This window comes from Panthera uncia, chromosome C2, assembly GCF_023721935.1.
Source record: "Panthera uncia isolate 11264 chromosome C2, Puncia_PCG_1.0, whole genome shotgun sequence".
NCBI lineage: Eukaryota > Metazoa > Chordata > Mammalia > Carnivora > Felidae > Panthera > Panthera uncia.
In genome coordinates this window covers 78,551,830-78,578,979 of record NC_064810.1, presented here as the reverse complement: position 1 = coordinate 78,578,979, position 27,150 = coordinate 78,551,830, and the positions used below count along the sequence as shown (strand labels likewise).

Genomic DNA, 27,150 nt, shown 5'->3' with positions numbered 1-27,150 from the left:
CTTCGACTTGTCTTTCTGGTCTGGCCTGTGTATGGTCTGGCCCTTCTGTAGCCAGTGCTATCGACAGACCAGACCATTTCATGTGTGGGGGCTTCACCATCCTGAATCATTTCCAGCCAACATCACTTTTGGCTTTGACCAGCTCATATTCCAGAAGAGGCCCATGCTGTGGGTACTTAGAAAAGTTCTGAAAACCATAGGTCATGGGCTTTGAGCGATGGAAGGAAACTAAAAGACTGTCCAGCGGGTCACAGCAAACACTGGGCTGGGAGTCAAGATACCTGGGGACTTGACCCAGCTACTCTCTCCTATGTCCTGTGTGACTCTAAGTAAATTTGTCTCTTAATTTTTGATCTGCTAAATGAAGCAGTTGGCCAATATGATCTCCATGGATCCTTCAAATTCCAAATTCCCTCAATTTTTATTTCATTTTCCATGGCCATCCCCATTTTATGGGAGTAAAACTCTCCAGAGGTTAAGCAATTAGCCCAAGACACATGACCATTAAGTTAGTAGGGGAATTAACTAGATTCTAAGATCAATGTCTTGTCCCATATCCCACAGTACCTCATTATGTATACAGATCATGGTCATGGGCTCTGTAACTTTTTCTTCTTTGGCCTAAAGGACTCATGCTATGAATGCATGCCCAGGGCATCGAAGGTTAGGGGAAAGTGGCATAATCTACAAGCAATGATGCATGGGCTCTGCTCTGAGCCACCCATCATTGCACCCAGGAACCATGTAGTACCTTCAGGGGAAGAAGAAAGGTCTGATCAAACTTCGTTCCACTGAGTTGTACCCCGAGCATGCACATGCACCACCAGCCTCCTGCAGCCAAATGTCTTTGGCCCATGAGCAGAGAGGGTCTTCAGTACCAGTCCCCTGCTGGCCAAGAACAAGCTCACATGGGCCTTCCCAGCAGGGCTCTTAGGCTTGGGAGGTGAGCCTGGTGTGAGTGTGGGCTTCCTCCTGGTTGCAAATGGCCAGGCTACATTCTTTGGTTCTGGATACTTTCAACAATTCTTTAAAGACCAAGGAATATTTGTGTTTTCTTGGCAACTTTGGGAGGTCAGGCTTTCAGCGACCCAATGTTTTTCAGATGCTCTTCTTCCTGATGCCAAAAGCTTCTGACATGATCCTTAGGCACTCTGTCCTTCACATCAGGCCAGATGTGAGCTGGCCTTTGCTAATTCTCTGTGGCCTGGTCTTTCAGAGTTGAAGGCCAGACTCCCAATTACAAGCAGCAGCCTACAAGGTGACATCTCAAGGCAATCTGTGACTGGCCCTGCACAACAACTCATTTAGTGCTGAAAGGGCCTCATCTGGTAAGGGACATGCCTGTGGTTGAGTTCATGCTTACAACAAAGCCAGCTCTGAATGGTGCCTTTCTTCAATGTCAGAGCTGGGGAAGCTTGGAGCACCACTAATTGACAGATGGAGAAATCGAGGTTCAGAGAAGGCAAGTGACATACTCAAAGTCATTAGTGACAGAGCCAGAAGTAGAGCCTGTTTCTTCTAACTCTTGTTTTATTTTCTGCACTAAAGTCTGTTTTTCATCTTGATGTGCTTTTGTCCTTTCAAGAGGTTGAATGATGCAACAAGCCTTGAGCGAGCTCATTGAAATGGGACCTTCTTTTTGGCTGCTACCCTTTTCCATCCAATCTTTCCTGGAATAAAGGAATCTTCTTGAAAAACTAGAGCTTCAGCTGCACTGAAGCCAAATTCAGACTCTAGAGCACTGGAGGTACTGAGGGAGGGCCCTTAAAACAAAAATATAATATTCTAGAATTCTGGGTCCATGAGGATGCCATGAAACATAGAGTGAAGAATGGCTCAACATTGCTTGTGTTGACAGCAAAATTCTTGGCTTCATCTTCCAGCTCTGCCCCTAACTTTGTGAATAGCTTTGGATAAATCAGTGCTCCTCACCGATCCTCAGTTTTCTCACATGTAAAATGAAGGGCAGAGAGTATTTGCTTAATAAGATTCTTTGGAAAGGTGGATGTTATGATGTTAAATAAAATGGCTTTCTCCTTTCTGGTTTGCTTTTGGGTTCAATTTTGGTGTCTTAGGAGGAAAGGATTTAGAAATCTCTGGCATGGTCCAATGGTAAACCACAGTTCTTCCCAATACCAGGTGTTAAAAGAATTTCATGACTCACTATATCCAAGATGCTTTGTGTAAATATAGAGGATGATAACCATTGCAGGTTATAGAATGTTATGGATCACTTGGTCCTACTCCCTCACTTCTGAGGTATAGAATCTTAGCCCCAGAGATTACTTACCAAAGATCACAATAAGAAAATGACAGCACCAGGACTAGGACCCAAGCCCCTGACTCCCAGCTCAATGCCTCTTCCCCTTCCAGAGGTTGCAATATGGCTGCCCAGGATGGAATCCACCTGCAATGCTTTTACCTTTGGCCCACATAGTATTTTAGCAACATGGGGATTTGGCTTTCCAGTTTTCCACAGCTCCACCATTCCCCATCTTCTCTGAGGGTTCACATTGGGTGTGCTCTGTGCCCTTGGGTGTGCTCCTGGCTAAGCCTGAATGAGATGATGGGGATCACCAGGGTATGAGTGGGTTGACCTTTCCTCCGCTTCACCTCCTCCAACTTCTTTCTTAAGTATAAAACCCTCCCAAGTGAAGTCTTCCTAACCAGTCCTGACTCCTCCACTCCCAGACTACCACACGCAGTGAATTCCTCCTTCTGTAGGATCTCATAGCAACTGTGATGGCCAACATAGAATGCTAACATTTTCTTTGGTTCTTACAGATAATGGTAGACAACCCTATAGTCTTTCTATTTTAACATCTATATCTAACATATAGAAGCCTACTGAGTGGATATTGAGAGTTACTAAAAGGTACCATTCAGATAATACACTGTCTCAGTTTACCCCACACTCTAATTCAGTAAAATACAAATGCCACGCAACATTTAACTATACTGCAAAACTCCTGCTGTTCCAGCAAATATGTAGGTGGGGTCAGCATCACTCCTCAGTGCTGTCCTGAATGGTTGTATCTTTTAATGAATTCTGCTTGATTAATTAAGTCAATTCTGCTATTTTTGCTTTTATTAAGAGTGTATATTTCTGTGCCATGACTATTAATTTTCTTTTTGGTGTGGATTATTTGTTTCACCCTACAGAGTGTGTTTGAGGCTACAGTTTTCTAGAAAGTTGATTTGAATATATGTGTGCACTATGATTGCAATGCAAATCACCTATATTTTTAATGCTAACACAAATTATCTACAAAATGTCTCCCAAATCTCTATGCACAGTGACACTTTCTGTTACCACAAAGTTCTTTTTTCATCTTAGAGTGGGGTGAGTAGGTGAGCCATGGGGCTGCAGTGGTCAGTAAGACTTGAATACATTGCTCTTTGGAGGAACTTCTTATTCTGTCCTATAGTTGTCCGTTATTTGTCCTATGTTGCTCATCTCTACAACACAGTGAGTACTGAGGACAGAGTGCCCACTTTCTTGATTTCCCTGGTGCACAGGAAGTGCACACACAAACTGTTGGAGGGAAAGCCTGGTGGGAATGGAGCAGAACTGCAGAGAGAAGAGACAGGAAGGCTCTTGGCGTGATAACAGAGGCTGAATGTAGAGGCTGGATGGTTTGCCAAGACCTGATCTTGGGCTCTCTGAGGTAGCCCTTAACAAAGGACCAAAGCATCATGTTCCCCATCCACTCTCCAACAATAGCCTTGGATGGGAGAACTGGAGGCAGAGGACTTGAGGGTCAGGTACCTGGTAGACATGTGGGCTGGCTTCTCCCCAGTACTTCATTCATCCAGACTCCTTGGGCAGAACAGGTATATATACCTGGGAGAGTGAAAATAGATGGGAGAAAAGGGAGAGAATTGTTGATTTGTAGCATATGGAAAATAGATCTGGGTTCTTGATTCTTTTATAGTAGGCCATTGCAAGGGGTCTCTCTGATGCCATTCTCTTTAGGCCAGTCCTCTCTTCACCCTGAAGGACCTTTCTAAAATTAGAATCTATGCCTTCCCTCTGCTCACAATCACCAAGAGCTCCCCATTGCCCTCACAAACAAACAGCACACTCCTCAGCATGGTGTCCAAAGCTCTGTACAATCTGACTCCTGTCTGTCTGGGGCTGCCCCCTTCCTTTGATCCAGCCCAGCCCCTGGAAGGCACTTCCTCCTCCTCAGTCACCAGCCCTTTGCTCCTGCAGTTCCCCGTGGTGCACTTGTCTGCCCTCCTCTCCCCACTTAATAAACTCGTGTCCACACTCGTGTCCGCCATCTCATCTGAGTCTCACATTAGCTCTACGAGTTCCCCTTTTGAAAAGTGAGGGCTTTGAAGCTTAGAGAATTTTCTTAGTACCAGTCTGTGGCAGAGGCAAAACTGATTGGCTTTACCGTCTCCCTGAGGGTTCCTTCTCTGCCAGGGGCTCTGAGTGTGCATGTGAGGGTTTTGGGGGTGCCATGTGGCCTAACCCGTGGGATGTCAGCTTGAGGCAGGGAGAGGTAAGACATGCCCCCAGGTGTTTCTCCTTCCAATTCCTCCCAAACTTTGGCCAGTAGACTGGCTGCCTCATCCCCCCGTCCAACCCTGAGGCCCAAATGGTACAAGGTGGGAGTGGGCTGGTTTAGCATGGAGGGCTCACCTGTGATATTGTGGAGCATCTTGTAGTAGGGCTGCTGGCAGGAGTATCGGATCTCAGATTTGTATGTGGTAAGTTTGTTCCTGGTGGAGAAGGTGATTTGCCCATGTTTCAGCTCTGCTGGGGCTCCACAGTCTGCAACTGAGAGAAGAGAGTAACACCTCTTAATTACCCTGTGCTCTTCTCCTTGGGGCCATATGAAGGATCTGTCTCATATAGATGTGCAGGTTGTGCACTGCACACAAGTTCAGAGAGCAGTGCTCTAGTCTATGAGAATGGTACCCTAGAGATTTTACAGGGCCTTTGCCACCATGAGTAGCTGTGCTTTTGGGGTCTCTTCCATCTACTGTGGCACTACTGTGTGGCCAACTCACCTGGCCTCGTGTCAACTCCAGGGCAGGGGCAGGGCTGCTGAGATTTAAGCAGACCCCTGTCTCTTCCCCACATAGTCCTTTCTTTGACTTCCAGTTCTATTGTGCAATCCTCTTAGTCTCTCCTGCCCAAGAATGAAGCCTGTAGCTCATTGAAAAAACTCTGGCTGACATGAACCAAGGAATCATCAGTTCTTCCAGACCCGACCACATGCTGAGCAAGAGCAGTTAATGTGCTCACATTGGTGCCTGGCATAAAAATACCAAAAACAAACAGAAATACAGCAGCTCCTGCATGAACACACAGCCCCACCCTGCTGGCTTTCTGTGGGCATCTTGGCCACAGAAGGCGGGAGGTGGGGCCCAGGGTGGGCTAAGTTTGAATCGTTCACCTGCTTATGTTCTCCAATTGTTGGGGCTGGATGTTGGGCTTGGCGGTAGGATGCCTGCTCCTCAGAGGTGGTCTTAGGGGGTTGCCAGCACAAAGTCCAGTACAAGTCTGTCAGAAGCCCAGGTCATGGGCTGAGGACCCAATTTATCAAACGGTCTCTTCAGGGACTTCTTTTAGGGGGTGGTGCTCATTTCTAAGGGCATCTTCATTTTAGGGCTAACAGCCTATGTCAGAGTTGAAGAATCACAGAAAAGTCATAGATAGAACTTTGCAGTTCATAAGGAACCCCAAAGGTGGACAATCCAGAATATCTTTACTTTACAGATGAGCCCAGAGAGAAGACTTGACTGGCCTAAGGTCACACAACAAGGTACAATCAGAAAACTAGACCTGATTTTGAATTCAGGTTTCTTTTGAGAAAACCAACTAACAATTCCTAAGGATCTGTTTTCTAGGTAAAATGACTTAAAATCAGTATTAGCTGGGTAATGATGGACATTAACTATTAATCTTCTGATAATTTCAGAGGACAGCATTCCACAGAGCAGAACTTCCAGAATCCCCCCTCCTTGGGAAGCAGAGAGAGGGCAATTTCCCCCTGAGATGCTACCCAGGATTTGTGATTTTTAAGTTTAGAACTCTAAATTTATCATTTTGATCGAATAAAGAGTTACCTAATTTAAAACATAGATGGCTCCAAGGCCCTTCAATGTGGAGGAGAGCGGTGACAGCTGAGGGTAACAGCAGGTGTCTCCTATCCACAAGGAAGGCAAAAGCCAAGAGAACTGGCTAATGTTTTGTCTTGACCTCTAGTCTCCCTAGACAAATCGTTCCCACTCATTTTGATAACCCAAAACTAAAGACACTGTTCTACTCTGTATGATGAAGGTCAGCACTAGGGTCACCAGAGGTGATAACATCTATTATTTAAAGCTATAAAACAGTTTTAAATGTGCTTTCCTGCTGAGTCTCAAAGCAGATCTTTCTTCCTTTTTTAGGAAATACCATTCACTGGTGCCTGGACCTTGGTATTACTGTTGTGTCTCTGAGCTTTGGTTCATTTTACCTATCCTCTGGACCTAATACCTAGTTCCAGGGGGAGGAATTGCAGGGTTGGGCTTAGATCCTAGAAGCCCTGGCTAGAAGTTCAGTCTATTGAGAGACTGTTACTTGGCCAGCAATGGTGGGGAGATATTTCTTGAGTACCTGCTTTCTCATCACTCTAGAGAAGGAACTTTGCTGGCCCTCTAGGCAGATGGAGGTGATAAATAGTATATAATAGAGGGTCACTTCAGCTTGGGACTTCTCCCAAGTCTATAGTATCAGGTGAAGAGCCATGCCTCTCTGGGACCTGGAGACAACTTCCCTTTCCCAGGGGCCTTGAGCCCCACCTGGTGCAATCAAAGATGCTATACCCAGAGCCTCCTTCCTCAGCTAGCCTAGCCTCTTTGCTTTGGAAGGGGTCTCATCCTTTCTCTCACACTCCCTCTGGCCACTTCCCCACTCTGGAATCAAAACGCGCTTCCTTTTTTCCATTCCCGTGGACGCCCTTTCTCATCATTCCCTGGGATGGGACGCACCCCACACCCTGTCTCTGCTGTCACTACTGGCTGCCATTGATTTTCCTTCGACACATCTTTCTTGACCTGCCATCCTGAGTGTGCTTTGCCACAATCTGGGGCTTCCTGCAGAACAATGCACCATGGGCTCCCCTGGCACTCACCCCAGCATCTCTTGGTCCCCACCCTCGGTGCACCTGTGCTCCAGCATCACACACCCTCACTGTGCTGCTCACTCGCCTGCTTTCCCCACACGGGAAACCATGTGGTCCACGCTCTGGCCACCCTTGAGGCCTTGATCAAGCGCTGCTTCTTCTTGAAAGCCTTTTCTCCATCTTCTACTTGGAGAGGGCTGCCTCCCTATTTCCCCTTGCTGAGGCCTCTGTTCATCTCTCTGATGCGTGCATCTTATGTTGCCCAGTGTTGCAATTATTTGGGTCCATATCGGATCTTCTGACTAAGTTAGGATCCCCTCTATCACACTGAGTAAAATATCTGTTACACATTGTGGGCTTAAATGTATTGACTTAACTGATGCCCGTCTTGACTGCCCACCTCATCTCCGCTCTCGGGGGCACCCCTGCCCTAGGCTGGCACTGCCGTCTCCGGACCTGCCATTGTCCACCTGTGCAGGATTCTGCCCTCATTAATCACCACATAGACTGACTGACTGGTCACAGTAATGAAGGGTTTCTCAGATGCGTCTATTCTGATTTTGTTCAGGCTGAAGCAGAGATTCCTGCTGCCACTAACAGAGCCCTTTATCGTGACCCATTGATGGCCCATGGCGCGAGAGCTGAAGACTGTGCTTTCAAGCGTGATACCTATCTTTTGAAACCTTTAATCAGGGAATTTTCAGAGATGCAAAATTTGTAAGCCCTGGTCCAGAGGAAAGAATACTAATAATGATAATGATAATGGGCTTTCAGTCCCGTGTTAGGTCTAGGTGGAAGCAAAACTTCTGTGGATGAGAATAGGTCTAGATTTCCTAAAAAGCCATGCTCTGGGAGTTATGGTTAGTTTCACACCTACTTATGGTTAGAAAGTAGCAACAGATAAAAATACTAAAGTCATAAAGTCACAGGCCTTCTGGCCCAGTTCAACTTGAAGTGTGGAGTGGATGAGGAACCAGGGCTCACTTTGACCTGGTCAGCCTAGGGCCATGTGATTGTATATGAAATCTTGTGTCTCTGGAACCAAAGTCATTTTTCCTTTGAGAATTGTACGGTCCGCTTGGAGGGTGCTAAAAAAAATCCCCCTTGGCTTTTCATTATTTTCCAGAGTAATGTTTGAATGATGGGTGGGCCCTCCAGGAGGGAACCGTTCTCCATTACACAGCAGTTTCGACTGCTTGACGCTGTGTTGCCTTGTTCAGCATCCACACTAATCCGCACAGAAATTGGAAATGGAGCGTTGGTGGGGTAGGGAGGGGTGGAGTAGCTCTGGGGCCCCAGGGTCTTGGGTATGGTCCATTCCTGGATGTCTGCACTCTGAGGGGTCCCGTCATTCACTCTGTCTCTTGCTCTGACCCAAGTTCGTTCTCCTCATCCATTTCAGTTTCTGCCACCGTGGTGAAGATCAAAGAGGGGTCAGGAGGTGCAGAGAAAGAAAGCAGAGAGAGGAAGAGAGGGAGAGAGAGAAAGGAGAGAAAGAGAAAAATTAGCAAGCAAAGCAGAAACAGTTCATGCAGGAAATACAGAAATCGCTCCACCAGATTGATTAAGAATGCAGTTTAGGTACAGCCAGTGTGGATGACAGTTTGGGATTGTGGAATTTGTACCATTCTGAGAATTTGCAGGGTCATAAGTCCTGGCTCACAAGGATTCCAGCATTCTGCCCCTGAAGCGAGCTTTGTTTTCATCTGGTTTGAACCTTCATTTGACATATGGCATTCAGCATGGAGAGTACTTGTGTTGGGTGGCCATGGCAAGGTGGAGGCAGGGTCAGGACAACCCTCCATCATTTCCACTTCCTGTTCCAGTGCAAGTTTCTTCACTACACATGCACACTTCCTGTTCCCAAACTCTTGCCCCACATTCCCTAGGGACTTGGAATTTCTTAGTCCTACTCATCTTTGCACCTAGGACCCAGCATATGTCTGGGACGCAGAGATGCTCGGTGAAAACCTATTCAGTGAATGAGTACAGGTGCCAGGTATGCCTGAATTGGGATTCTAATAACCCTAATCTGGGCTATGTTGGGAGAACCAGGCCATATTCAGGAGAAAAAAAAATATTCCTCTTCTTTAGTACAAAATGATGGCCATTCTTTTGTATACTAAAGTAAGTCACTTAAAATAGTACCATCAAATGAAGTACTTCTGTTGTAATCGAAGTGTGCATGCTTCATTGGGGAAAAATTACTATTAAACTTTTCTACCTTCCAAAAGTATGAATGAGAGAAACCAAACCTCTGCCTAGTGAGGAGTTTGGATGTGGGGGGTGGGGAGGGAAGAGAGAAGCTTTTATGAACCTTCACTTATTCCTGGTGCTCCACTGGCACAGTAGGTACATTAGCCCAACTGGTCTTGAGAAAAATCAAGAGTGTAGGAAACTGAGGCCGGAAGTCTGAGTAAATTGCTTAGGGACACTCAACTGGTCAAGTCTGGGTTTGATCTAGAACTTTCTGACTTTACAAACATCCTGTCTTCTCCACACCACATTCTCTTTTGCTTCCTCCTTCACAATGTGCCCTTGCTTTGCCTTGTACAGTATTCACACAGAACTTAGTCGCAGCACTACACATGAGCCAGGCTTTGGAGAAGGTGGTGGACATGTCTGCTGGCCTTTGAGTTCCTCAGTTTCTGGACCTTTCTTTTCTACCTGAATTTTCTGTTTCCTATAGGCATCCAACTAGTGGAAGCCATAAAATGCACCCCCCTGCCCTGCCTTTTCCCACCCTGGGCTCTGACTCCAGCCACGTTGTCATATAAAAAAGAAAGATTTGAAAAGCAAGTGTATTTTCTAAAATTCTGTCTGGGATTTGCCTCAAGAGAGCTCCTACTGACAGAGTCCCCCCCTGGGGCTTTGGGAGTGGATCTGCCTGCCTAGAGAATTTGAGCCATTTAGTTCTCCTAACTACAGGGAAGTGGGATACTACTCCACTGTTTATGGCAAGCCATGAAACGGGGGTGGGCAGGACCAACTCTTGCCTTTTACCTCTCCCTCCTAAAGCCAACCCTCTCTTTGCCCCTTCCCTTTCTTCCCTTCCCACCCTCCTGTCACCACACCTCCCTTCCCCCATGCTGCCATAATGAGTTTCCTAAAACTGTGGTCTTCACAAGTCTCTAACTGGAGCGACCTGGGTAGGGGACAGGGTGGTGGCTGGTAATCTATACTTTCACAGTGCACACTAGGTGATTTATGTGGAATATATTATTTGAGAAACGCCCCAATGTATTCTAAAGTATGAAAGCTAGTTCAACTTTTTATTGCACATTTGAGGAGAAGGATTTTGTCCATGATCACGGGGTGGGTTAGGAGCAGAGTCAATGCAAAATCTCAGGGTCTCAAGAGCCAGTACAGAGCTGTGCCCCTGGCCCCTGCTTCGCACAGTTCTACTGACCTCACAGCCTTTCCCGACGGGCCCTAAATCATGAGCTGTTGTAGAAACCTTAGTGGGTATGGCTGATGACCACATAGAGATTGGCAAGGTCATTTGGCTCTGGGCACCGGTGCTAAAATAGTTTCCTGAATTAGTAATTGCCAGAGCTAGTTTCAGAGCTGGGGACAAGCTACTTCTTTAGCAAGTTTGGCAACTTGCCTGCAGGCAGAGGTAAAGTTAGTATTTGGGAAGTAAACTGGGACCAACAAGAAGTTTCTTTTGGAATCCTAATGTCGTATTCCCTAAACAAACAATAGTCTTTCGGTCCAGCCCTCACGTGTCTGCTGAGTTACTGGCCCTACCCCTCGTTGAGCACACCCGTCAGGTTTTCACCCTTGTGTGGTCTCTGATTGGAACCCACCAATGCTGGGGAGCTCATTATCCTTATCATAGACCAGTTTTGTTCTCTTACTTTTACAGGTGGGAATCTTGTTACTCCATGTCCCATCCTTCAGACACTCGATCTGGAATGTGTCCATCTCCACATTATCCTAGGAAGAAACAGGAAGAAGATGTGGCAAGAGGGAGGAGGGGTGGGGTTGGTGGTTGTTCCCCAGTACAACCGGCTCAAATTCCATACCCAGTTGTCCTCGACTAACATTTTCCAACCACTGGCTTCCAAGGGCAAGCTTGACTTCATGGAAAAGACAGACTCTGAATTCATGGTGCCCATTCTGACCGCGGAAAGGGGCAAGGGCTGTGTGTGAGGAAGGGCTGGGGCAACTGTCCTGGAGGGGAAATCTGTACCCTTGACTCTCTTTCCAGAGCAGGGCCTCTCAAATGTGCATAAGCATCCATATGCCTAAAGGCTTTTGCACAAACTGCTTGGCCCCACCCCCGGAGTTTCTGATTCAGTGGGCCTGGCTTGGAGACTGCTGTTTGCATTTCTAACGAGTGACGTGATGCTGTGGTGGGGACCCCACGTGGAGACCCATTCCGTGAGAGCTCCTCCAGCTTGGCTCGCGCTGGACTCACCTGGGTAACATAACAGAAAAACCAATCACTGGCCCTGCCCCAGAGATCCCGCTTTAATTCATCTCAGGTGAGGCCTAGGAGGTGCTTTTGTTTCTATTTTCCAAGGTAGCCAGGAGGCTCCTGGGAAGAGTGAGCCATGTGCCACCTCTCAAATCTCTGCTTCCCATCCCAGTTTCCCCCAATCGGCCTGACTGATGAACTCCGTTAAGGTTGTTTGTCCTGATTGTAGGGCTGAATGGATCTTGATTTGTTTTTGCAATTCAAACCAGCCCAAGCTCTGATAAATGACTTTTGTGCCATTTCTAGAAGTGAGAGTCTGGGATGCATGCTTTGGATTTTCAGAGGGCTGGCATTTCTGGAACATGCTGGAGGTTTATGGGGAAGTTGGTAAATACTGTGGAGGGGCCATGGCAAGCTCCGGGAAGCCCGTCTGGCCTGGGAGGCACAGGAGCATCTCTCTGGCCTGGTGGCCCTTCCTCCCCCAGCAGGACCCTGTACCTTTAGCACTTTGTAGCCTGTGTCACAGCTGATGAGCACCTGATCTTTGAAGGAATACTTGGCTTGCAAGGGCTCGATTTTCCCGTGGACAGGAGGTTGTAGGTCTGGGCACTCATTCCCTGGTGGGGAGCAATGAAAGAGCGGTGGGTGAGAAAACAAGGAAAAGGCTGCATCAGGTGGCGAGCCCCTGCAGTGCAAGGTATGGTGCAGGGGAGACCCACAGAACTAGGTGTTGGGGGTCTGTACCTACTAGGTTCTGAAGACTTATTCTGGAACCTTGAGCAGGTCACTTTCCAACTTGGACCTCTATGTCCTCATCGGTAAAATGAGTGGGTTGGCCAAATGATTTAATCACAACACATGGTAGGAAGGATATTAAATGTCATTGAGTGCAACCCTTGTCTGAGGCCTCCTTTACAACATCTTCCGTGGTAGATGTCAAACATCTATTTGCATTCCTACAGTGACAGGGAGCTTAATACCTCCCAAACCTGTACCTTTCCTATTGGACTCCTCTGATGAAAGGAACAGTGTTTTCCTATTTCACTGAAATTTATATCCTTGTCATTGGCACTCACTGGGCAAAGTTTATTCTCTTGGGCAGCTTAGTATGACTTAATTGCTCTTTCTCCCCAAGACCGTTCTTCAGAGTGTTAGAGAGAGACTGTGACCATATGCTTCTGAGTCCGCCCTTCCGAAGCCTAAATTGGACAGGATTCCCAAGCCTGGCTCCTCCCCTGACATTTTTTCCTGGACAAACTCTCTGTTAATACACTCTCCATTCCCCTCCCCAGAACCAGGCATTGATGTGATAATGCAGGCAAGGCCAGGATATCAGATCTATGAGATCAGCCACAATAAGTACCCTCTTTTTCCTCGGCTTACTGCAGACCCCTGGGGCACATGGCTCTATCAGGCTTTGGGCCAGGACTGGCTGCCTTGGGGTACTAGGGAATGAGGCCTATGGAGGCTGCCAGTCTGGGGGCCACAGGAGGCAAACCGCCATGAGGAAACGTTTTGAGCTATAGGCCCGCACTCAAATTCCTGCCCCAGACTTGGAGAGGGCTGAGCTGGGAGGGTTCTCTCCAGGCCCAATGAATCAGTGTGAAAGAGTAGAGTTCAGGAAATAAGGGTTTTTTTTGTTAGTTAGTTAGTTTGCTTATTATTGTTCTTGTTTAAATCTCTTTATGTGATTCTGAAGTGCGGCAAGTTTGAAAACTATGTCTAGTCTAATCCCACCATTATTGCTGCCCTTGCCCCCATTTTCTGGATGGTAAACTGAGTCAGGAGACAGAATGTACTTGGCCCCAACCTCCTTTATAGCGGAGCTGAGGGTCCTGTCACGTCCCCAGAGGAGTCCCAGGCCTGCATCCCTCATCCCTCAGCTATTGTCCCATGAGGGCTGAGCATGGTGACTAAGTGTGACCCATGGGGGAAGAGGCTGTATTACCTGTTGCCCTGTACGAGAGCCTCCAGCCCCGGTTCTCGCCAGAGTTGTCGCTGCGGAACAGGATCTGGACACTGTGGCTCTGGGTATTGATGGGTTCTGGGGCTCTCTCTCCACAGAAGGGCCCCCAAACTTTTGGGTCAGCTTTAATCTGTGAGGGGCAAGATAGAGAAAAAGGTCACATCTGAGCTGTGGTGGCAGCTGCTGGGACCATCTCTGTACTGAACTCTGGCTTTCTGGAAGCTTCCATGTGAACCCATAGTATTCACTCATGTTTTTAGCGGGCATTAGCATTCACCAAACAGTTCCATCTCTACTCTCTCACTTGTAGATTACAATGGACTTGGAAGTGGACAAGGCAGTCCTCTGCTCCAAGATGAACATACTATGTCTCAGAATGGGACAGAGTCCTGTCTAGGTGCATAGGATATAAAAGGCTTCTGCTCTTAAAGAAACTGCAGTCTAGTCGAGGATGGAGGCGAGGGGGGGACTAACAATAAATAAGCAAAATAATTATAAAAAATAATCATGATGGTGTGTGTGTGTGTATATATATATATATATATATAAAATACAAGTATATGCTATATATTTCTAATGTATGTAGTAAAATCTATGTAACCTATATAATTCATCATTTATATAATAGATAAAATATTTATTTGTTTATTTGTAGACAAAACTTTAAATAGATGGTCAGGGAAAGTTTCTTCAAAGAGGTGACACTGGATTTGAGACATGGAGAATGAGTAGAAGATTGTCACTTGAGGAAGAGGGAAGAATACTTTTCAGGCAGAGAAAACAGTATATGTAAAGGTCAAGGCCGAAGGTGGGAAAGAGCCCAGCATTAAGAGCAGGGAAGGAAGCCAGAGTGGCTGGAACAGAAGGAGTGCCATAGCATGAGGTTGGAAAGGCAGGTATGCACCACATGATATTGAGGGGTTTATGTTTACTTCCAAGAGCCATCCTAATTGGATCTGGATTTTATAAAGATCAGCCTTGATGTCATGGAGAACAGACTGTGTAGGGCAAGGCTAGAAGCAAGAAAAACAGCTAGAAGCCTTGCCAGGCCAGGAGATAAGAGGGATTTTCCTGGAATGGAGTCAGTGGGGATGGAGAGAAAGAAGTAGGCACTATTAGCTGATCTATATTTCCTGACTACCAGGTATGGGTCCTTCCTGTGCCTCTAACTCGTGTTTTCTTCCACCTCCGAGGACAAGGACTCCTGACCCTTCATCTGGTGACTTCCACAATCTTGGGTGATATCTCCATCTTGTCATCTTATTGTGAATGGGGGAAAAGTGAAGCCCCATGAGGTTAAGTGCCTGGAGAAGGTTTACAGCATAGCTCCTGGGATACTACGCGTGGTAGGCAGAAGTCTAAGATGGTCCTCGTGACCTTCACCTCTGGTGTTCCTTCATGGTGATATCACGTGACATGGCAAAAGGGATTTTACAGGTGGCCAAGGAGCTAGTGTTGGATCAGGGAAGATCCCTAGGCTGGAGCTGATGAAGCTGGTAGACACTATTTTAAGTAATTTTTGGTCTTGGTCTTCTATCCTGGGAGAAACTGGAGGACCAAGAATATCAATTTTCCCAATTCAGCCAAGATTTCCCAGCATGGCCAGGGCAAATGTCCATTGTAGGCTTACCTTGATGTAGTCATAGGGGCAGGGCACCTCAGGGTGGTCCTCAATGTCGAAAATGTCCTCAAACTGGAGGCTGACCATGAAACCCTCCTCTAGCTCTATCGTGTAGAAACATTCCGAGCTCTTAGGATAAGGGTTGGGGAAGTCGGGGCTGGTGATCACGCCGGTCCTCTGGGTAAAGAGGTTATCACTGCACTCCACTGTGGGAAACATACCAGAGCAAAGTGGCACACTACAGCCATGGCCACAGCAACCCCTTTCTCATCGGTTACTGTATGACTTTCCCACTGGTCCTGAGAGGCAATGGGAAGGCATCATTAGCCCCATGTTATGGATGGGTAGACTGAAGTTCAGGGAGAAGTGATGTATCCAAGGTCACATACCTCATAATATTCAGAGTCAAGACTCAAAGGCAGTGAGTGTGATAAACCTCATCAGCTTCTCTGGTATTGGTGTGGGGCAGAGGGGTCTGAGAAGGAAAAGTTTTGAGATAGAGTGGTAGGGGGAAACCTCTAGACCTCCTTTGTCTGTTCTCCCCTCAGCCCAGAACTCCATTAGGTCTCTGTTCAAAGCCTTCCTGATCCCTCATCCAACACGGGACACTCACACATATCCGTACTCTCTGGCCCCTGACCTTGTTCTGTTTCTCCTCATGCAGCTGACCACTGCTTGACATTGTGCAATGTATTTGTTGGGGGATTTTCTTGCCCCCAGTTGACTGTAAGTTCCCTGAGCTCAGGGATTCTGCTTTGTTCGCCACTGTAGCTGTAACCAAGGATCCAGTGTCCTGGGACCCTGGTCATGGCTTAGCCCTACCAAGGCCCTTTATCTGCCACTGAACCTTTGTCCTTGGGCTGACCCCTCCCAGATCTGGGATGTCAATCCTTTCTGAACCCTTGTTTATCCTGCTCATTTGAATATGAGAAAATTGTGGCTCAGAGAGGGGGCATGGCTAACCTAAAGTCCTATAGCTGTGAGCTGCAGAGTATGGTTAGGATGAGGCCTCTTGAATTCCCACCTCTTTTCATTTCTTACCCCAAGCACTCTCTGGGGGGTGGCATTTAGCCCATGGAGGCTTTTTTTTTTTTTTTTTTTAAGGCAGGGCTACTCTTTTTATGCATAATACACAAACGGGACATACAGTATATAAACATATATACGGTATTATCTGTGGTATTAAAATTTCATGGGTAGGGGAAATTAGGAAGATAATGTTTTAAAAGGCTCCTGGAGGCAGAGAAGAAAATGAAAACAAAGACTGAGAAGACTTGCTCATTCTTAGTCCCCACCGGACTTCGTATGTAGTAGATACTCAATAAATACCTACTGAATAAAAACCAAGGAAAATACAGCCCTCTTGAAGAAAACTCCTGTATGTGCCTCCTTTATACTGATGGATCACATGAGGGTTTTATTCAGAAGAAAGTAGAAATTTTTTAAGGAGGAAGGAAAAGAAGTCTTGTTTCCAGCCTTTCTCTCCTCCAATGATCCCCCACTCAGCTTCCAAGTGACCTTCCTAAAACACAGGTCTTTACCCTGCAGCCATACTGATCTGATGGCAATGCCCCAAACATGCCAAGTTCTATCAGGACTCTGAACATTTGTTCCCTCTGCCTGGAGCACTCTCCTTTTCCTTCTTTTTCCCACTCTGCCAAGGGCCACCATCTCTGGGACATGTCTGCTCACGGTACCGTGCAGACTTAGGTCACTTGTGCTGAGCCCACAGCATTTGCTACATTTCACCACTTGCTTCTGTGCTGATAACCCCACGAGTCAGGGAGGCCCTCATGGAAAGTGGCTGAAGTCTTCCATTTCTCCATCCTCGCCCTGCCCGGAGGTGGCAGCAGGGTGAGCGTGTTGATTAAGACAGGAAACCAGAGATGGAAGGAATGGGGCATGTTCCTCACTGTCTCTGTCTTTGCCTCTCTCCTTCCTCATCTTTTCTCTGGACTGAGGTTCTCTCGATCACAGAGGAACTTGTGAGGCCAGGGGAGTGAAGAGGTAAAGGAACGGCTGGGTGAGGCCGGGTGCATGGCTGAAAAAGGACTGGGAACCCAGCTTTTCCCATAACTGAGGCCAGGCCAGTTACCTACAGTAGGAGAGCAGAAGTTCCTGCTGTCCAGGAAGAAAGATGGCCTAGAGGCTTCACAAATGTGGTCCTTTGAGAACCTGAACGCAGACTTCCCGGCTGGCGGGCATTTCAGCATCTTCAGGCATAGGGTATCTGAGGCAGAGCTCTCTGGCTTCATTTTTACTTGTTTCTACTCCATATCTGTTCCGCCTCTGAGCCTCCCCTAATCTTATCGAGAAACATGGCACAAAGTGGTGATATACGGAGTCATCCTTGGGCCCCACCTCGGCAGGTCCTGTTGTCCGTGTGGAGGAGGTAGCCAAAGCGGCAGGAGCAGTAGTAGCCGCCGATGTAGTTATGGCAGTAGTGGTCGCAGGACAGCTCCTCGTCCTCCCGCTCAGTGCACTCGTCTACATCTGCAGGGCAGGTAGAGCCTTTTGGTCAGTTGGTCCATGTGGGACGATGAAGACAACAGCCATGTACAGAGCACACAGTATGGGCCACTCCCTGTGTTAGCCTCACATAAATCCCCAAAGTAGCCATTGTCTCCATTTACAAATGAAGCAACTGGAACTCAGAGAACGGAGGCAACTTATCCAAGACCGTCGAAAGCCAGGTTTGAGGCCAGGCAAGCTGCCTCTCACGGGTGCCACTACCCCGTAAGAGTTGTGATAATAGCAGGTAGAACTCTTACCATCCCCTTTCCACAGACGGTGAAACAGACAGTTGGGGCCTTTAAAGAACTTACTCCAAGTCATAGAGATGATAAAAGGTGGAGTCAGTATTCACTCCCAGGTAGGGTAGCTCCAGAACCCATTCTTTCTTTCTAGTCCATGCAGCCCCTCTCTCTCTATATATATCCCACTTCCCTGGGCAGTGGGAACGTAGACATTAAAGAAAGGCATGTTCTCAACCCAATTTAAAAATTTGATCATGCAAGGGCACCTGTGTTGCTCAGTCAGTTAAGCACCCAACTCTTGATTTCAGCTCAGGTCACGATCTCATGGTTGTGAGATCAAGCCCCACATTGGGCTCCATGCTGTCAGCTTGGAAGCCTACTTCGGATTCTCTCTCGCCTCTCTCTCTGTCTCTACACCACTCCCACACTCCTTCTCTTTCAAAACAAATAGATACACATCAAAAAAATTTTGATCATACATTTCCCCCTAAAAGCTAAAAGAATGGCCAACAGGCACATGAAAGGATGCTGAACATCACTAGTCACCAGGGAAATGTAAATCAAAACCATAATGAGGTACCACTACATACCCCATCAGAATTTTAAATTTTAGAAATTAAAAAATTGACATCAAACTCTTGTACATTGGTGAAGGAATATAAAATAGTACAAAAACACTTTGGGAAAGGCCTGGTAATTTCTTATAAAATTAAATATACACCTGCCCTATGACCCAACAATGCTGCTCCTACCTATTTACCCAACAGAAGTGAAAACATATGTTTACAAAAAGAGTTGTACAAGAGTGCATAGAAACTTTATTAGTGAGAGTCAAAAAACGGATAGAGTGCAGGTGTCTACCAATGAAAGAATGGATAAACAGACAGTATGATATTCATACAATGGGAAATTACTCTGCCAGGAAAGGAGCAAGTTACCGATGCATTACAACATGATTGAAACTCAAAAACTTTATTCTGAGTAAAGAATCCTCACTTCCAAAATATATTTTGTGTACGTTCATTTATATGGAGTTTAAGAAGAGGCAAAACTCATCTATAGTGGAAAAAAAAATCAGAACAGTTGTCACCTCTAAGGTAGATGGGACCAGACTGTGACTGAGAAGGAGCATAAAGGAACTTTCTGGGTTAATGGTAAAGCTCAACATCTTGTTAGGGGATTGGGTTACATACAATATAAAATTTTTGAAACTCAACAAATGTACTGAAGGTTTATGCATTTCACTGAATGTACATTTTACTTTATTTAAAAAAATTTTTTTTAACGTTTATTTATTTTTGAGACAGAGAGACAGAGCATGAACAGAGGAGGGGCAGAGAGAGAGGGAGACACAGAATCTGAAACGGGCTCCAGGCTCTGAGCTGTCAGCACAGAGCCTGATGCGGGGCTCGAACTCACGGACCGCGAGATCATGACCTGAGCTGAAGTCGGACGCTTAACCGACTGAGCCACCCAGGCGCCCCTGTACATTTTACTTTAAAAGAAAGGAAATTGTGAATAGATATTGAACTTCAGCAAAATGAAATGCACAAGTAAGTATTTAGGAAAAAGTGTACCACTGTCTGTCTGCAACTTACTTTGAAATTCATCAAAAAGAGGGGATTAATAGCTAGATTGAGGATGGATAGATGGGTAGATATATGATAAAGCAAATGCAGGAAGATATTAATGGCAGAATCTCTATGGTGAGTATGTAGGTGTTCATTGTAAAGAAACGAGCATGAGGTACTTTTAATCTTTAGAGAGAAGGGGAGACCTGGGGTGAGCCACCCATTTCTCCAACTTACCTACAGCCATGTAGTGGGCATCAAAACCCGTGAATCGCTCCTCATTGGAGAAATCTGACCGGAAAGTGATGGACATGAAGGAGCCCGGGGAGAACACTACTTCCTGGCCAGGGGTCTGCTCCGTGTCTGTGGTCTCCCTGCCACAGAAGGTTGCCAGCACCTGCTCTTCGGTTTCTACCTTTGGGATCAAAGAGGAAGGGAACAAGATGAGTAGCTTCCAAAATTAGCTTCCCTGCTGGTCTCTAAACGAAAAGAGGGAGGGGCTGCCCACGAACAGACCAGGCAGCCTGGGAAACCCAGAGAAAGAGGATTTGGGACTCTGGGACTTGAGGAAAGACCCAGTGCAGGTTAAGTCCATGTGGCTGCATAGTCACTGCCTCATTCCTTTGTTTAGGTCCATCAGAAGTAGCTTAACATTTGTCATCCTATGGACAAAAAAATGACTCATCTGTCAAAACTAACTCACTATTAGAACTCAGACTTAGATAACCTCACAGATGGATTCCATATGCAACAGAAACTGACCACATTACCAAAGACGAGAAACGAACTCCGAGGCATTCACTGAGCATTCAGTGTGTGCCTGCCACTGAGTAAAGCATGGGAGCTGTGCCTGGGGAGCCAATATTCAGACTGATGAAAACACAGACAGAGCTGTTATACGGTGTGACAAGTGCTTTAACGGGAATGCGGTCACTGGGAACGCACTGGCACTCAGAAGATGAAAGATCCCATCAGAATGGAAACTACAGGAGAACGAGACTTTGTTTTCTTTGTAGATGTGTTTTTAGTTCATGGAGCAGGACCTGGCACCTAGCAATTACCCAACAAATGTTTGTTACCAAGAACTAAAGTGTGAGGCTCTTTCTGAGAACAAGAAGCCAGGGAGTCTGTGGGAACATAAAGTCGTAGGAAAGGTTGAAACGAGATTATGACTGACTTTGAATACCATAAGAACACTATGTGACTCTTAATTCTGAGTAAAGAAAAGACACTGGAAACTTTTGAACAGGGAAATTATATAATTAGAACTATATTTAGTAGGTAGTCTTAATAATTCAGAAATGACTGGAATCATCCCTGAAACATTTGTGTTTGTGTTAAGACTCAGATGCAAAAATTACCTGTTTGCTAAAAGAATTCCCTTCCTTGGAGGAGCCAGAGACCCTGTGTAAATTCAGAGACCCCAGCAGAGAGCCTAAATTGGGTGCCTAAAGCTGATTTTGTGTGAGTTTGGTTTGGGAAGTACAATACGGTAGCTGGTTGGTATGTTTATTTGACTATGAATACTTGGCCTACCTACCACTCTATCATTACACTGACTGGATTCTTTTGAGGCTGTATTTGTGTTTGCAACCTCTAGATTGACATTTTAGCCAAGATGCGTGAGAAAATCTCTTACCAAGAATGATTCTGATGCCTTTTAAAGTCATTAAGGGAAAGTTCTCAAAGGCTCTGCGTACCTCTAGTAGCTTCTAATGCATTCATTGTTTTGTTCATTAGCCTAGTATGTCAGAAGTATCTTGACATTTGACACTTCTGTTTTGAAACTAATGATTTATTTATTTAAGATAAGTGGGAGTTTTAAAGAAAAACAATTTGCCCTGGCAACAAAACACAAGGACAATTAATCACTAACTTTGGGAATTGAAGTGTAAACAGAAGATGAGATCATGGCTTTGCTGTTTATTCCTCTTCTCTGCAGATACTAGCCAAACTCACACCAGCCTTGTTACTGTAGAATGTACCTATCTGTACACAGTCACTTCCTTGACCACCATGGCTTGTTTGTTATTTTGGTTATCTGAGTTTTCCAGATAGCCGAAGTTTTACCTGACCATAATTAATAATAACCATCATCATCATCATCATCATTATTATTTAGTGTAATGCTTTTTAAAGTGCTTTATACAAATCCCTGCTTTTGTAGGTGAAACATGCTAACCCTTTCTTGGCGACCCAAGGACATTATTATGAATGTCAATCATTCTGGGGATATTGAGTTGTTTAATGTTGCATGCCCTGCATCGAATATTCCTGGACTATAATGCCTTTGCAATTCTTAGGTCTCCTTTATGTAGTGTTTTATTTTGTGTCTTTTTAAAAATCAGTTTATTAACTGAAATATGTTGTAAAATGGAAACCAGAGTAAAGGCCTAGGAAAGGCGTGAACTGGAGGACCCTATCTTGGTGACCTCTAACTCTGAGTTCTAATATTGATAATATAAGATATCCTGACCTGGCAGTTGAAGGTCCTGAGCTCTATTCCTGACTCTACCATAAACCGTCACAGGGCTGCCTCCTCTCTACTCTCAGTTATCCACCTGATAAAACAGGGGTTTGAACTAGCTGAGCTATATATATGTTCTCTTCTAATTGTGACATACTAGTATTCTAACAAATCGTTACATCCACACATTCAATAGGCCAACTGGAGGATGGTGAGCAGAATTTTCAAGACACCAATTGTTTTCTGCTGAAGAACTTGGTGAACTTGAACTTGTTTGTGGTCTATAACCATGCCATACAAAGTCAGTTAGTTAACGAGTAGTCATATGACTTGAGCATTAACACTTCCAGACTCAGCAGCTTCCTTTTTTTTTTTTTTTTTTTTTTTTTTTTTTTTTTTTTTTTTTTTTTTTAGCGTTTATTTATTTTTGAGACAGAGAGAGACAGAGCATGAACAGGGGAGGGTCAGAGAGAGGGAGACACAGAATCTGAAACAGGCTCCAGGCTCTGAGCTGTCAGCACAGAGCCCGACGCGGGGCTTGAACTCACGGACCGCGAGATCATGACCTGAGCTGAAGTCGGCGGCTTAACCGACTGAGCCACCCAGGCGCCCCAGCAGCTTCCTGCTTGTACTTTGGTATCCCCCAAAGTCTCTTGGATCCTATAGTGCCTGGGGCATGGACACTTTCAAGTGAAATCAACCAGGGATAACTTGGATCACGGGGAGACATAATGAGGGTCTGTGATAACAAACTCCCTCATAACTTGCAGGATAAAAGACATTTTCATGATGGCAGATAAACAGTCATCATGTACAGAGCCACACTATTCCAGACAACAGGTAAGCATGTTCTGGCTGAGGCCCATGGGAAAATCTCAGCCATCTATATCTTTAGGAGCAGGGGATAGAAGGCTCTGGAAGCCTGGGAATTCAGCCTGCTGCTCAGAATAGAGTCCTGGAATATCAGAGCTGGGAGAGAAGGACCTGTAAGAGCTATTTCAATCCCCCTCCTTCTAGAGGAACCTGAGGTCCAGAGTGGGCCAGTGACTTGCTCAGGAGTAGACAGATAACCATGAGCATTTCCTGATAGCACTTTTGCTTTTGGAACTATTCTGACCCTGGAGAAAGGAACCCACCAGCCCAGAGAGTACATGACAAAAGACATAGGCACTTTGCCAAACAACTTTTCTGGCTCGAGGGCCTCTTGAAACTTTATCTTGGGGGCATGGACTGTCTCCCAGAGAGGATGTGGCTCAGTGACAGCTCCAGTCATAACCTAAACAGAGGGGTCATTGACCTTGGTTAATATTTGCAGCCCCTGCTAACAATTGTAAAATTCTACAAAAAATCATTTACCTCTGAGCACAGGCAAAAGATTGAGCCCTGGCTTCTGTTCGGACTGTCCCATTTCTAGGGTCATCATGTGAATGTGATGATGGGAAGTACCTTATCAAATGAAGACACAAAATTCATAATAATAGAGAACCATCTGGCCAGGGATCACAGACTCTTCATTTTTCTATTTCTTATTATGGCAACCATACCCTTTCAGGCTATTGTTATTTAGGGCCCCAACACATGGATGCATGTCCTCAATTTGTTTTCTTTCAACTCAATTCAAAAAATATTTATGTACCAAATTCTGTCTGGACTGTAATGTGGAGGATGCCAAAAATTACTTATTTGTTGCATGAGCTTAATGAGCAAGTCCCCTGCCTCTGGGAATGTGAAATTTAGTAGGACAGTAAGATAAGTACTCAAATGGGTATGTGTTCAGGAACTGTCAGGGCATAGTTATAGCAATGAAAGATAGGAAGCCCCAGGGGTTTAAAGAAGGAAACAAATTCCATCCAGCTGAGGGGAATCATAAAACATTTAGGAAGAACAGAATGTTCTTTGAACTGAGGCCTGAAAGATGAATAGGAATTAGGGAGGTAGAAATAGTAGGTAGAGTTGGGGAAAGCAGGAGGAGCTTCTAGGCTAAGGGAATAGTGAAGTCCTGGGGGTATTCAGAGACTCAACCATCCCTCCTTTCCCATCACCACCTGCCATAGGAAAGGTGTTGAGGACAGGGAGCTGGGAAGAGAGATCTAAGGAAGAGAAGCCAGGGTCTGTTTTCTATGAATTTTCAACTTAGTAGAAACAGCACAAACCTTGGCAAAACTAAGACAGGCCAGCAGATATTTTAATTAGGCAGATATTCAGGAAATGTGCTGGATTATTCTGCGGTCAATTTAGTTAATCTGGGAACGATATTTCTCAGAATCTCCCTTTCTGTATAGCTCCAGGGTAGAGGGGGCCAAAAGAGAGGCTTGTGTGAGTTTAGAACACAACAGTCCTTACTCTCTGAAGGCTGTTTTGTGATCAGCTACGGAGAATGAACAGACATAGATGCGCCCAGTGGGTTCCCACTTGCCCTCACTCTCCTCCACTCTGCAGTCAGCGCTTCTTTCCGACTACTGGCTCTGCTGACCAACAGTGGCTCAGACCCACCACCCACTCTGAACAGCTTCCACCTCTGTGGGTGGTTCAGAGGTGTTCAGAGTCAACAGCTTCTCGCAGACCTCTCCCCATGGGCCCCCCTTCATGGGCCTACTTTGGCTTCCTAGAAGGTCTTGGATTCTCACATTCCCCTGCAGGTGCCAACATCTCCACCCACGTCCGGTTTTCAGGAGCACTGATTAGTGACCGTGGTCCTCCGGCTCCCCAGTTCTGCTTTCACTTTCCCGGCTTCTCCTCTAGTCATGTGATTTCTGAGGCCCCAAATAGCTCTTACGTCTCAGTGCTCACAGAGCAATTTCTCACTCTGCTTTCCTCACTGAACTCTGGCTGATACAGGTACCGGCTTCAGAAGTACGGGGCTGTAGCAAACAGGACCCTTGGCTTGGGTTTTGGGACTGGCTAGCAAGTAGAGGTTAGAAGAGCTATGAGCAAACCGCCACGGGGGGAGCTTGACAAAGACAACCTGTGTCACGTAGTGGCGAGACGATTGGTACAACCTGCCCGTGGCAATGTAGATGGCAGAAAAATGTACACAGTGCACTTGTGGATCTGCTAAGGAGATCTCTGGACAGTGTTGAAAGCGTCAGTATGTGTTTCTAGCTGTACGTGGCAAGGCGCTTCTGGAAGGAGTAGTCCTTCAGTGTGCAAGCCTTGTGACTTGCCTTGACAAAAGGCATGTGACATGTGGAGCTGGTGTGCCACTTCCAAGGGGCCCTGTGGCTCTTGCAGGCATCAGGGGGCCTTGTAGCTCTTTCCCTGTGTGCCTCCATGTGAGGAAGCCCTGTCACGCCTACTGGAGAAGCAAAGGTCACACAGGCCAGAGAGGGATTATCCCAATTGAAGTCTCTAGACCAGCCAGCTGACAGCTACCACCATCTGCAAGGTCATCTTGGACCTTCCAGCTTCAGTTAAGCTTCTAAATGACTAGAGCTACTCGAATGACCTCAGGCAAATCCAGCCAAAGACCATCCTGTGAGCCTAGCCCAGACTTCTGAACAAAGGATCTGAGCAAGTAAAATGGATGTTGTTTTAGCTACTAAGTTTTACAGTGGTTTGTTGCACAAGAATAGATATGCTATGGGGAGTAGGAAGCGATTTGGGACAAAGGGAAAGAGTGACATTTATGAAGTGATACTTGGAGAATTACCATCTCATAGGTTCTTGGGGCCTTGAAAGCTACTTGGCTTGACTCCTTATCTCCCTATCACACCCCTATCAAAAAATCATGCCGCCTTCTTGAGATCAATTGCAAAGATGAGAAACTCACTACCTTCTAAGACAGATCAGGCTGTTTGGATTATCCTCCACTTACAAAGTTCTTGCTTGGTCTCCTATCTGGGAATAAAACTTAGGGGAAGATACCCTAAATGTGGAAAAACCTTTTGTGACAAAGATGTTTATAGCAGTCATGTATAATAATAGAAAACTAAAAAAAAAATGGTAAATATCCAATTCTAGGGGAAACAGTCTAAATGAGCCTTAACTTAATAAATATTAGGCATTAATTATCACATTAGTGAAGAATTTGCAATGATCTGGAAACTTAGTAGGTTATATTACGCATATTAAACATATACATGGCGTAATTACCACAATGCATTATGTCGAAGAAATGCATTGAAAATAAAAAGGAGAAAGAATTAGAGCAAACTGTTAACAATGGCTAGTTGAACTGCAGGTAATTTTTCTTTCTTCAGTTTCTATATTTTAAAAGTATTTTAAAAAGAAACCTGGGCCCAAAGCTACTTCCTTCTCATTCTACCAGTGGCATAAAATTGGTCAGTTTAGGTCAACAAACACGGAACACACAAGAGCGGCAACTAACCCAGCCTGGAAGTTCAGGGTTGGTTTGCAGTCCCTCTGTCTCTCATAACCACCCGAATCTCTGGTATGGTGACTCCTCCCCACTCTGTCACCTCCTAACGTTTTCTTCTAGCCCTTGGGTCCCAACAGAGCTGAAAAAGAGGTGAGGCTCTTTGCTTTAATTCCACACAGATAATATGGTAAGAAGTAGAACTCTGATTAAACAATCAAGAAACTCAGAATAACTAAAATTCACATATGGAAGTGCATAAATGGTTTTTGTGATCATGAAGTCCAAGGGGGAGTCAGTGGATGGTGTGTAAGTGGATGGAGGAGGGGAGACAGAAGAGTTCTTTGGTGTGGAGTTCTTGGAGACTGGGGGAAGAAATAGAAGGGGGAGAGAGAGACAGATTGAGAGAGAGAAAGCGAGGTGGGGGCATATAAGAGTATAGTAAAAGCATTTCTGTTTGGGTTTGGTTTCTCAAGAAAGTGAGTTGAGTTGTGAATTGCTTTCAATTTTTAAATTTCTCTCTCTCTCTATACACACACACACACACACACATATATATCTATATATCTATATATCTATATATCTATCTATATATAGATATATAGATATATATATAAAGTGTTTGTTTACTTAGAGAGGGAAAGAGTGAGCTCTAGCAGGGGAGGGGGGGACAGAGAATCCCAAGCAGGCTCTGTGCTGTCAGTGCAGAGCCCAATGTGGGACTCAATCCCATGAATCATGAGATCATGACCGGAGCCGAAATCAAGAGTTGGGTTCTTAACCAATTGAGCCACCCAGACGCCACCAAAATTTTTCCTTTCTTCTTCTTCTTCTTTTTTTTAACGTAATCCCTTACTGACACTGGATCATGTGGGACCTCATCTTTACATGAGTTGCACATGAGTCT

At 45.6% G+C, this 27,150-nt stretch overlaps 1 protein-coding gene across 4 annotated transcripts in view; it reads right to left on the bottom strand.

Moving 5' to 3' along the window:
- MASP1 (MBL associated serine protease 1) overlaps positions 1-27,150 on the bottom strand; it is a 60,585-nt gene that overhangs the window by 13,801 nt on the left and 19,634 nt on the right. For 3 of the 4 annotated variants that reach the window (XM_049629505.1, XM_049629508.1, XM_049629504.1), the window contains 8 exons: positions 19,699-19,876; positions 17,496-17,627; positions 15,144-15,340; positions 13,496-13,643; positions 12,046-12,164; positions 10,985-11,063; positions 4,652-4,789; positions 3,770-3,844 (listed from right to left, as the gene is read on the bottom strand). In XM_049629505.1, coding sequence (XP_049485462.1) covers positions 3,770-3,844; positions 4,652-4,789; positions 10,985-11,063; positions 12,046-12,164; positions 13,496-13,643; positions 15,144-15,340; positions 17,496-17,627; positions 19,699-19,876 — 1,066 coding nt within the window. Of the gene's footprint in view, positions 1-3,769; positions 3,845-4,651; positions 4,790-5,648; positions 8,530-10,984; positions 11,064-12,045; positions 12,165-13,495; positions 13,644-15,143; positions 15,341-17,495; positions 17,628-19,698; positions 19,877-27,150 lie in introns of those variants that run through there. The other variant, XM_049629507.1, reaches the window with a different exon arrangement.